Below are 12523 nucleotides of genomic sequence, written 5' to 3'. Positions count from 1 at the left end.
TGTTTTTGTTAATGTGTGAGTAATGACATTTCCACCTCCTTGTTTACTATTACTTGTAGAGAATATAGCCCCCAGTACATCCCTAGGTTTCACTATCGTGGCACACGTCCGGTGCACTAAATTCCCGGTGAACGCTGTCGACGTGAATAACACCACTGTCAAGTGAAGATATCCGAATAATATTTTGGGGAGCTTTGAACTGCTTCCGTTGTTATGTTCAAATTGCTTAACCGTCTAAATAGCAATGTCATGTGCAAAACGCTGCCCACTCTTGGGGAGGGGTTTCTCTGCCAAATCTGACTAGATAATGCGCGAGGGGCTTTTAGCAAAGCTTAGGCAAAAAGCATAGTCAGACGCTTATTTCTTTTCGCTCGAAACGTAACTCGTGCGCTATTTCATGTGACGATGTTGAACTCATCGTGCAACTGCTTGCTGCTTATCGGAAACTGTTGAGACATACACACGCTAATACGCGCAATAGAGTTTATAAAATATAAATGAACATTATAGGAACGGTGGATAAAACACAGTTTATCGAATTGTCTCTATCGTATGCTTTGTGAATTTGCTGCGACAATCGCATCTTGTATGTTTTTTTCTGCTTATTTCCTATGCAAAAGAGATTCGGCTGTGTGGAGTTTTCTTTTGCATTTTGTTCCACCATCATCAGATGTACACAGGTACGCACTTGACTTGGAAGTTTGGAATATGTTTCTTCTACTACTTCTGCTGCCAACCATCGGTGTCGGAGTGTAAAGGAATGTATCTGTTCACTATTGTGGGTGGGTTTAAATAACAAAAATGAGAAAACAGAAAGGAAACGGGACGCTTGTATGCTCTTGAACTGTTTCCCCGCGTCCTGCGTTATGTGAGTACAATTGTTTGGATGATCATAAAAATTATGTATCGTTTTTGTTTTGTTTTTGGCTAACACATTACCCCCAGCAGACTGTAAGCAGTTGTTTTCACTACTTTAGAGAATACTCCTACACCAAAGCATTCACACGTTAGGATAATGATGCTTTGGGTTTGTGTAACGTTATGCAACAAATGTGGCTCGCCATCTCTTTTTTCGCATGTTAAAATAATGTTCCCTATCAATCAACAGTTCCCATTATGATTCCTAACATTGCCATACTGCTTGATTTTGTTTTAGTCGTTATACACTCATCATGAAACATGTCACAAACACAAATCAAGAGATTCAGTTCTGTTGCTGTTCTGACAAACGTACAAAGCATTAACCAATAAGGAGACTAATGCCTAAACGAAATACTTTTTAGATTTCTGTTGAACAAAAGATACCCAGAGTAGTGCATCCGGCGAAATGACAGCCGGAAAATACAGCAAACGTAGTCTGGGTTGTCACAGGAATTGTTTTAAAATAAACTGGATCCATCCACTGCATCCAGTGGGTCCCAAACTGCTGGATTCCATTTCCCCTCCATCGCTGGTCAGAGTAAAAGGGAATGAATAAAACCAGCGCTACACTTCCCCTAAAATGCTTTCCACTATTAACAATCAGCTTTAGTATTTTGAGAGCTTTCGTATCTTTGTTTGGTTTTAGCGACTCGTTTCGTACAACAATTGCGTGACATACCACCGGGTTCCCGTAGAAGTTCTGAATGACGACCGTTCGTTTAACAAAATTGTGTGTGTTGTTTTCTTCTTCTTCTATTCTACTGTCGTTTGACGCGGAAACCATGAACCTTTTATCAAACAGTTCCTTTACGTACAAACAAACTGTAGCTACGGTGCAGGCGCATCGCATTTGCTTGCCTTACACGGTTTACAGGGTTTTTAAACGTTACCAATCTAGATTATAACATTTGTTGTAATAAGGGAAAAATAAACAAAAAAATTCAAATTAATGTATATCGTATATACTCGTTCCGCAATCGCTGCTGGGCTCTTTTCTCGCGCCTGCACACACCGGTCCATGTGGCGGCTTGCGTACACGAGTTAAAAGTGTATCTTCGTTAGCTTCTCATATAATCATTTGCAAAAAGGTTATATAGTATTATAGTATATGTTCTTGCGATCAGAAGTTTTCAGCAACGTAAGTTTCGTATCTTCCGGGATGAAAATATAAAAAAGAAAGTGGCTAGCAATAATATTATAAATTGATTTCGTATGAACTACAGGATGAAGCTTAGCATTTGCGCTGCAATTGTGTCAAAAAATGTTCACCCTACTGCTTCTGCTAATGTGAGATACTTTCATTTACGTGTTTTTCCCTCATTCTTCTACTGAACAAAATCGATATTTCTACGGGTTTTGCCCGCGTATGGACAAGTTCGATATTTCTAGGTACTATGATTGGTTGGATAAATAAGGAAGATGCTAAAAACTAACCTTGCTTTCTCTCTCCGATCGTGTTAAGGGGTGTTGCGTTGACGTGAGGACGTGAAGTTGCACATGTCCCACTTACTGCTGCACTGGTGGAACAACTGGGGCCGCCTGGGCCTGGGGTGGTGGCGGTGGAGCGGTTGCCGCCGGATATGGATAATACGTGGCGGTGGCAGCCGTTATTGGGTACGATGCCTGATACTGCAATCCACCGGTCGGATCGAATCCGGTAAAGCCGGCCGGTGCTGCCGTTGGCATGGTCTGCCCGGCAGCAGCAGCTGCAGCGGCCGCTGCTAACTGTGGATACTGGTGGCTCGGATTTGCCGGTCCGGCAGCGTAGCTGTTGTTGTACTGTTTCGGTGGATACGTTCCACGACCGTTGTTCGGTTTCGGTGTGCCATCCATGTTGAATTGGCCACCGTTCGGGTTGTACCGACCACCAGGCTGAGAGCCCGGCTGCATACCACCTGGACCGCCCTGGTGCGCCTTGTTCTGGTAGTAGCGCATACCACCACCGGGAGCAGCTGCGGCAGCACCACCCGCAAACAGTGCGGTGTAGTCATCAAACTGTCCCGGATAGATGTTCTTCGGGTGATAGGCACGAATTTGTGCCTGCGGCGGTTCGTACATTTGTTGACCGGAAGCGGCAGCCACCGCAGCAGCCTGCGGCGATTGAGGCGAGTGAGATTGGTAGCCTCCTGGGCCACCCATCATTGCCGGTCCGTTCGGACCCTTGTTCCAGTTATTCTCGCTACGGTACATGCCTCCGTCACGGTATTTGTTCGGCATGCCACCAAACTTGTTGCCCATACCCATTGGACCGTTCTGCATACCGCCGTACTTCGGCGGGCCACCGAATCCACCACCACCGTTGAACGGTGGTCGCCGCTGGTAGCTGCTCATGCTGCTTCCACCACCGTAACTGCCACGCGTCGAATAACGCAGCCTACCGCCTTTACCGCCCGGTGCCGATTTTGCCATCTCGATAAGCTCTACCGTTGGCTGCTGACCGGCCTCTTCCAGCACCGACAGCAGTTCCCGTGCCTGACGTCCGTTGTTTGGTGTGAAGAATGTGTACGCAGTACCGTACTGCGAGCAGCGTCCCGTGCGCCCAATACGATGGATATAGTCCTCCGATGAGTTCGGATAGTCGAAGTTGATGACGTACTTAACGTCTTCCACGTCGAGGCCACGTGCTGCGACATCTGTCGCTACCAGAATGGTGCTCTTGCCATGCCGGAAATCTTGCAGCACGTAGTCACGCTCGGTCTGGCTCTTGTCGCCGTGAATAGACGTCGCCCCATAGCCATCGCGCACAATGTTTTTCAGCAAATCGTCCACCTTCTTCTTCGTCTCAACGAAAATGATAATCTTGTTGGTTGCATCCGAGGTGGCAATTTCCTTCAGCAGCTTCAACAGCTTTCCCTCCTTTTCGTTCTCCTCGCACACATCCACAATCTGATGAATGTTGTGGTTTGCCGCCAAGCTTAGCGATCCGATATTAATCTGAATGTAGTCGCGCAGGAAATCTTCCGCCAGCGTTTGCACCTCCTTTGGCCATGTTGCAGACCACATCAGTACCTGCCGGTCCGGACGAATCTGCTCAACAATCTTTCGAATCTGTGGCTCGAAACCCATGTCAAGCATTCGATCCGCTTCGTCCAAGACGAGGTACGTGCAACGGCGAAGATTAGTGATGCCTCGCTCGAGGAAATCAATCAAACGGCCAGGGGTAGCAATTACCACTTCCACACCACGCTCCAAATCACGCACCTATCCGAGGAAAACGAAAACCGTACGAATTTCACACACATTATTAGCTGACGTATATACCAATAATTGTAATAATATAATTTAATTTAAACTATTGCACTAGAGTCACAGTACGTTAACGAAAAAGTATCACATTTAACACTAGAACTGACGGACATGTGATTTACCGTAATTCATGCATGTCTCTTTCATATCATGATTTACGGTACATTCGAATTCTATAGTACGAATTACATTGTGGATTGCAACATAATCCATAACTCAATGTTCAAACGCCTTGAACATTGTAATTTTAATCTACACTCACACACACACTTGTCAGTATCGTTCATTCACACAATTGCGTCAGAAAGTGATTAAATAAAAAAAAATAAGCAACTCACCTGAGGTCCTTTCAGGGCACCTCCAAACACGCACGTGTAGCGAATGTTGGGCTTCGAATGGTTGCCAAAGTCTCGAACCACAGTCTGGATCTGCTGGGCGAGTTCACGAGTAGGCGCTAGTACCAACACAATCGGACCTTCACCACGACTCAGCGGCTTCTGGTGCGAGATGTGCACCAATCCCGGCAGCATGTAAGCGAGTGTTTTGCCAGAACCTGTCTGCGCAATACCAACCATATCGCGGCCACTCAGCGCAATTGGCCAACCCTGCGACTGGATAGAAGTCGGACGTGGGAAACCCTGCTTCTTGATCTCGGTCATCACGTACTCCGGGAAGTTACCCTCCTCGAAGTTCTGGCACGGATGCGGCACGTTGTTGCCCATCACAGTGATTTGCATCTGCTCGCGGAATGTCTGGACTTCCTCCGACGATCTGGCCATTACATTTGGGTGCGGCACATAGAAATCTTTCTGGAACGGTTCCAAGTTTTCCCACATCGGCTTCATCAGGTTCTGTCCCGGGTACTTTGCCTTCAACGACTGGATCTTCGCACGGTCATCCTTGTTGAAACCGTTGTAATCTGATCGTGGACCGAATCCATTGCGACTTCCCATGCCACCACCGTAACCCATGCCCATGCCCATGCCTGGGTTTGAGTTCTGATACTTCTTCGGACCGCCGAACGTGTCGAAAGGCTTGTCTTCGCCGTACGGCTTACTGCCACCGGGTCCATACATCTTCGGGCCACCGAAGTCCTTCTTTGGCATGGTTCCCGGTTGGCCACCGAATGCACGGCCACCCCCACCAAACTTGTTAAACCCTCCCGGGCCAACGCCATTCATTGCGTTCTGCTGATACATTGGTTTGGGTCCACCGAACGCGTTCGCGTTGAACGGCGGAATAGAGGGTGGGCCTTGCTTGTTCATAAAGTGCGGCGGTTTAGTGCCGGGCTGCCCAACATAGAAATCGTTCTTTTCCGGTCGCGGTCCACGGAAACCACCCTGATGCGGCTGTGCTGCGCCTTGGAATTGCATGTTTTCTTATTTGCTGCGCTCTGCTCGATACGTTTTACAAAACAGGTACTGCTTTTGCAAAAATGGCTGCTTCGGGAGTTTTTATTCTAAGCCGTAACTTGTGCGCAATCGATATAAAATGGGACTCTGCTTTGGGGTCGTCGTCTACAACTGGATTGCTGCTCTCTTTTCTATCTTCCGAACTAAACGCTATTTGTCTCTCTGTCTCTCTGCCTCTGCTAATTATGTACTGCAATGGCGGCGAGATATGGAAGCAGAGAAGAAAAAATCTTGTGCTGTAGAGCGTGTGCTAAGCAAATTTTCACGTTCCAATTTTACTTACGTAAAACTTCGCTAGTGATGGTTCCGCACACTTTTCCGATGCTCTGGCGTTTGGGCTGTAGGTTTATCGGATTTTTACAGCACGGGACACTGGAAATTATGAAATTTTCCAATTTTTGTTCACACCATATCACGGAACACCTTCACGGATCGAAGAGAGAAAGCAGAGAGCGAAAAAATCTTGAATGAGTTGTGGGTAAAAAAAACCGATCAAGCTACCGTGGTGAATTACAGCGCGGCGCCGAAGATGGACGAATTTTGGGTTACAATCCCATAGTTTCTGTGTGATATGTTTATAGCACGAGATATATACCTAAAGAAGAATTTAAAAACTGATATCCTTATTTTAATTATGAGAAAAGAGGAAAATCCTGCAAATTATTCACCGCATTATAGAACAATCATGATGGGAATGCACGTGAAGACATCTGAATGAGTAATTGTAAACGTGTGGTGAACTGAGGCACACATTAGGCTCTGATTACACTATTCAAGGTCACAAAACTCGTCTTTTATGATATAAAACAAAATCATTTGTCTATTTGTAAGTCTTTACTGGTATGTATAGTTATGGAAATTCTATCACGTGATTGAATGTTTGGGAGTAACTGTTAAATACATTTTCTAGAAAATTTCAGTACTATTCGAGGTAAAAAGGTAAAATAGAGTCCCAAACAAACATTTGACATTTCGAAAGTGCTAAGGGGCTGCGCACACGCAATGTGTGTTTCTTTCAATCGCTCTGTAACGGTAACCTCTGGCGGTGAACTTCGCGCAGGGAGTTCTCCTGGATTATGCTGCTGCATAATCAGACGACAAACATTCAACGGGAATGTGCCTCAGTCTGCTCGGATAGCAGACGAACTGTCGCCAGTAGCCGCTGCTGCCGCATCCAAACGTTGGTGGAAAACATCCGGTAGCAATTTCCAGCGGTAGAAAACATATTCCGGGAGTTTTGGCGCATCATTTTAGCTGCTAGCGCTGGTACCGTTGCGCCTACTGTTGTCATACACTTCGTCTACTGCTGCATCCTCCGATAGCAATCATTCGACCGGGAGTTGCACCGGCCCGGAAAATATCACCAAACGATCACCTGCATTGCATCATTCTGCAAAAATCCGCCAACGGTACACGGCAGGTCGCATAAAATTAGCTGAAACATAAATTAATTAAAACACTGTACAACAATTAACAGAATAAAATCCAAAGCGAGGACAAAATCATCACTTCCCTGCACAGTAACGATCACGATGCCAAATGTAAACAAACAACACACCAGCGATTGAAAGAAACACACATTGCGTGTGCGCAGCCCCTTAGCACTTTCGAAATGTCAAATGTTTGTTTGGGACTCTATTTTACCTTTTTACCGATTTGCCTCTAGTGTGTACATGGCCAATCAAACACTCGCCACAAACGTCAAGCATACAAATTGTCAACAAAACAGATCTTTTCGGCAAAAAATAATAAGTGTAAAAATAACAGTGAGCCATAACAGCCTACAGTCGCGAAAAATGTCCACATCGATTGCGAAATATCGACAAAATTAATAGTGTACAGGGCACCTTCGCAACCAACATCCAATCCATCGCAATTCCCCATCGGAAAGTTTTTACGTCAGCGAAAGGACAGACACCGGCCAAACCCCCTTTCCGAACGAAGCTAGGGACATAGGGCGCTCCTCATCGGAGGTGGCCCTATTGTACGCGTTTTCTAAACTGTACCGCAACATGACGATTCACCGAGCAGCATGGCTGTTGCTATGCCACCGGAGTCAGGTGACTAAATCGATCAATCGATCGGACGATCATAAACAAACAATTGTCGTACGAGTTATTTGAACATCTTTTATGCAATGTTTTTTCCACCGTTTATTTTCTTTGTAGCTGCACCAGGTACCAATGGGGAAACTTTCGCTCGGATGCCCAAGGTCGCACGCGTGGACAGATATCTTGCTAGCTGGGCAAGCGTTGCGCTGCGATAAACGATACAACCAAAGAAGTTTCTCCTCGTCACGCATCGTCAACCAGTCGAAGGAGGAACAAGATAAGCTGAAGGAAAAGGTACAAGCGCAAGCGAACGCAAGCCCACCGATTGAGCAGGAATCGCGGCTAGAGATAGACACGAAGCACGGAAAACTGTTGGTGAAAACAACACTGGCAGACTCGAAGCTGCAGGAGATTATAATCGAGAAACCAAAAACAGATACAACATTAAAGGAAGCAACAACGTCGGCTACAGCCAAGAGAGAAGATTTGCCGAAACAATCGCTCCTCGCCGAAGAGGATGCTCGCGTCAGAGCGGAAGCCGACCTGAAGGAGCAGCTGGCCGAAAAAAATCGTCAGCTGGCGAAGAAACGAATCCGGGTGGATTTCTCGCGCTCTTCGCTGGAGCGCAACTTTATCACACCGGTACGGGCCATGTCCGACTTTCTGCTAAAGCCATCCGATTTGGAAGCGTTGGCTAAAACAAAACGTCGCTCACCGTACGAACAGGAACCACCGATAACGGTCTATTGGCGGAAGGATGTGGAGGCGAAGGCGATCGAGGTGTGGGGTTCGCGGGAAAATCTTCTGAAGGAATGTTTGAAGCGAGAAATCGAGAAAAAGATGCACCAACAGAGTACGTAAGGATGTGAATCTTCGTAAAATTTGGTACTAGGTACGATTACGCTTTCTTCTATTGCAGACATATTTACCGTAAAGCGAAGATTGCGGGACTATCGGCGAGAAATTGGTAGCCGCACAAATGTGGTCGATTCAGAACCGGGACTGTTTGGGAAATCGGGCAAGGTTGTACTGACCGCGATTGCAATGTAATAGCAGCTCGTTTAAAGAAGTCATTGCCGTCGTGCCTAATCAAATGTTTCCCTTTCGGTTGTCTCCCCGGTAGCAATGCGACCAACTGCCTGTTCAAGTTCGGAGCCTGGTTGTACACGGGTTCGCACAGCATGTTTGCAGAAACGATACACTCGCTTGCGGATACGATCAATCAGCTTATTCTGGCGTACGGCATCCACAAGTCGACCCAGATCGCCGATTCCGATCATCCGTACGGGTACAGCAACATGAAGTACGTGTCATCGCTAATATCCGGTGTCGGTATATTCTGTGTCGGAACTGGCCTGTCGTTCTACCACGGTATCATGGGTTTGGTCGATCCCCATCCGATCGATGACTTCTTCTGGGCATTCTTCATTCTGGGTGGTTCGCTAGTGTCGGAAGGCGCCACCCTGCTGGTAGCGATCAACAGTTGTCGGAGTGGTGCGAAAGCCCTAGGCATGAGCTTTAGAGATTACGGTAAATCACACAGTATGAGTTGAGACGTTTTCTGTATGTAATTCATTTTTTTGTGCCGTTTTAGTGGCCCGCGGGCAGGATCCGTGCGTCAATGTAGTACTTACGGAGGATGCCGCCGCGGTATTAAGTGTAGCACTAGCAGCCACCTGTATGGGTCTATCCACCTACACCGGTTCGCCAATCCCAGACGCGGTCGGTTCGCTGCTAGTAGGTTGCATGCTCGGTGGCGTTGCCTCCTTCATTATCTACACGAACGTTGCAGCACTAGTCGGACGTTCGATTCGCCAAGAGAATCTCGACAAAATTAACGCCGAACTGGAGAGTGACATTATGATCCGGGCAATCCATGACGTCAAGGGTATAGATATGGGGAACTCATTGGTTAGATATAAGGTAAGCGATTAAAGAGACGAGAAACGATCGTTCATCTGTATCTGTTAAGTAATATTTCATCATTGACGCTGATCTATAGGCTGAAATGGATTTCGATGGCCGTGAGCTGACACGCGTATATCTGGATAAGCAGGATTTAAACCTATTACTGGAGGAGGTGCGTACGTTCCAAACGATCGACGAGCTGGAAGCGTTTCTGCTGAAACATGGCGAAAACATTGTCGATCTGATGGGCGGTGAAATCGATAGGATCGAAATGAAACTACGGGTAAGTGTGGACATGGCCACCATTATCGGTTTATTCACATTATTTTCTAATGCTTTTCTATATTGCAGAAGAAATTCCCCGAAATAAGACACTGTGATTTGGAGATACTGTAAGGCCCTTAACGTAATTCGCTTCCTGGTTGTTTTACATTTTACGTCATATTAATGAACACGTTTTGCGGCAAAGCACTATAAAACTGAAGCAAAGATATCAGGAACTGTCCATGAACTGCCTGTTGGCCTGTTCAGCTAAAGTACAAGTGGTATAAAAAAGGTATACAGTTTAAAACAAAACGCATGCAAATACAAGTAAAGTTCTCCCGTTCATCCGTTCTCGATGTTCGGCCGTTCACTGTTAGACAATATTGTCCTACCAATAGAACCAATAAACGCAAAGAAAACAATACACAAAACTCAAACTAACGCTTGTCTACCAATGCAAACGTAGCGGTGGTGATGCTGCAGCAAATTTACTATAGACAGGGACATTTTCAATAAATCTAGAACTTGAAGCAGGTGCTGTTTAGTTGTGTAAAAGCCGAGCTTACCACAAATTGTGCAGTAGTATTTATTTTAAACGAACGTTTCTAGAACTAATTTACTGAGTAATTTGCTTAGAATTTATTCATGCTTTTTGTGTTTAAACGAAAAATAAAAAGCTATTCAGTATTAACTATGTGGCATTGGCATCATTGGAAGATTAATTCTTCATTCCGTAGTTAGCTGGTTAAAATATTAGGCAATATTGACTTTTCGCTCGCTTTAAATAGAGCTATTTGTTTGAGAAGAAAGGTTTTGCGACCGAAATTATTACCCGTGTGTATGGTTTACATTTCTTCGTTCTCGTGCACTATCACTTCCGGTTCCGGTTCGTCACCAAAGTTATGCCACGTGTAGTTCCAATGCTGTGGTGCACCACGTGGATCATCCTCCATGTTGGACGGCGGCACAGCGGTACTGTTGTAATCGGCCAGCCTTGCGAGTAAGCTTTGCAGTGTGTGCAGCTGTTCGTCGGCCAGATTATTGTACTCGCACGGATCACTTTCCACATCGAACAGGCAAGCACTTTCCAACGGGTTACACTCGTTTGCCATGTGAGCACCGGCACCACACGAAACCGTACCTTCGCGGCGCAGCTGTGTGGTGCGATCGCGGGTAGGAAGCAAGTTTAACTCCACCATTACACGACCCGCCGAACTGTTCGCGACCGTGTCCCACGAGTAAGACTTTTCGTCGCGAATTCCTGCCGGACCGTACCAACCGTCCCAGGTGCGGTTGTAGTGTGAACCTTTGACAAGCTTCCAGTTGCCTACTGTGAGGGCCGCGGTGCCCCAAACGTCGTCGATGTTATGCAGTATCTCAATACGCCTTGTTGGCGCACCGGTATCCAGCTCATGCCACACACTGATCCCATCCAAGTCGGTTGGTAATGTGCTGCATATAGGTGATAACCAATACAAGAAGTCACACCTACACTTCAAAATCCTGCAAACATTAAGTCACTCACCTGACATTGCCACCTGCTGCTTCGTACAGTGTCGGAAGCCAATCGCACACTTGCACCATCTGGTGCGATACTCGACTCACATTTCGTAACAGTGGGCTCCAAATAAACCCTGCACCACGTACTCCACCTTCCCAGAGCGTATTCTTCACACCGCGTAACGGCCAATTTGAAGCGGCATTATCGTTGAATCCATCCGCCGGGCCACCATTATCGCTGCTAAACACAATGATCGTATTCTTCAGCATATCACGCGCTTGCAGTGCGTCCACGAGACTGCCAACGGTTCGGTCCAATTCCACCATCATGGCGGCATACTTACGCCGACGATAGTTTTCAATGTGTCCCAACTCTGCAATCGTTTCGTCCGGTGCTGGTAGAAAATCGTACGGATTTGCCGAATGAACGGCCGCATGCGCTACGTACAGGAAGAGTGGCTCACTCTTGTTGTGTCCCTGCACTATATTGATCGATTCCGTGCCGATAACGTGCGTCGTGTACTGCCCGTGCAGATCGTAGGCCACATCGTAATCACGGCGCATATCGAGACCCCACTGTCCGTGCTCCACTGCCGTGTGATCGTTCATGTGATGATGTCCGGTCCAAAATCCAGTGTGACTGTCGAATCCTCGCTGCAACGGTGTGTAGCGCAACTGATAGTGTCCCAGATGCCACTTGCCAACTATATGGTTGGAGTATCTGGGGATCAAATTGGAAGATATTGCTTAAAGTTCCACCTTGGGCGCACCGCATCGCTCACCCAAGATCCTTCAGGTACTGGGGTAACAGCTTCTCGGATAGCGGAAGTCCTCGTGGTTCCATTCCGTAAAGCACCGTATGCTGCATTCCGGTGTGTATGGGATACTTGCCCGTCATAAGCGCGGAACGCGATGGCGTGCAGATTGGATTCACGTAGTAGCGATTGAGGATGATGCCCGAGTAGGCCAATGCGTCCAAATTGGGCGTTGGGATCTGTGCAGAGCCATGAAACCCAACATCGTTCCAGCCCAAATCATCAGCTAAAATGAAAACTATGTTCGGACGAATGTTTTCCGTCGCGTGCACTGCCTGTGGGGCAAACAGCAGATGAATGCACACCAGTACCACGCCGAAACGACCCCTGCACGACATTTCTCCATACGTTCTAGTCGATTCCATGCCTCATTTAGACGAACAATCGCCACTTATCGCATCTGGAA

At 46.8% G+C, this 12523-nt stretch overlaps 3 protein-coding genes across 3 annotated transcripts; 1 reads left to right on the top strand and 2 right to left on the bottom strand.

Annotated features, from left to right (window-relative positions):
- Positions 1-2427: 2427 nt before the first annotated feature.
- LOC128719628 (uncharacterized) lies at positions 2428-5540 on the bottom strand. Its single transcript, XM_053813255.1, has 2 exons — positions 4506-5540; positions 2428-4122 (listed from the first exon to the last, which is right to left on the bottom strand). The coding sequence occupies exons 1-2, from the start codon at positions 5538-5540 to the stop codon at positions 2428-2430; spliced, it is 2730 nt and encodes a 909-aa protein (XP_053669230.1).
- A 2051-nt stretch (positions 5541-7591) lies between these two features.
- On the top strand, positions 7592-9934 carry LOC128719851 (zinc transporter 9). Its single transcript, XM_053813490.1, has 7 exons — positions 7592-7639; positions 7748-8483; positions 8550-8676; positions 8754-9160; positions 9225-9553; positions 9633-9821; positions 9890-9934. Exons 1-7 carry the CDS (start codon positions 7592-7594, stop codon positions 9932-9934), a joined length of 1881 nt encoding a protein of 626 aa, XP_053669465.1.
- A 713-nt stretch (positions 9935-10647) lies between these two features.
- LOC128719453 (arylsulfatase B-like) lies at positions 10648-12482 on the bottom strand. Its single transcript, XM_053813076.1, has 3 exons — positions 12085-12482; positions 11328-12023; positions 10648-11254 (listed from the first exon to the last, which is right to left on the bottom strand). The coding sequence occupies exons 1-3, from the start codon at positions 12480-12482 to the stop codon at positions 10648-10650; spliced, it is 1701 nt and encodes a 566-aa protein (XP_053669051.1).
- Positions 12483-12523: the final 41 nt, after the last annotated feature.

Source organism: Anopheles marshallii, chromosome 2 (assembly GCF_943734725.1).
Source record: "Anopheles marshallii chromosome 2, idAnoMarsDA_429_01, whole genome shotgun sequence".
NCBI classification, from domain to species: Eukaryota; Metazoa; Arthropoda; class Insecta; order Diptera; family Culicidae; genus Anopheles; species Anopheles marshallii.
Note: the sequence above shows the minus strand (reverse complement) of the source record. Positions and strands in the feature narration are given on the sequence as shown.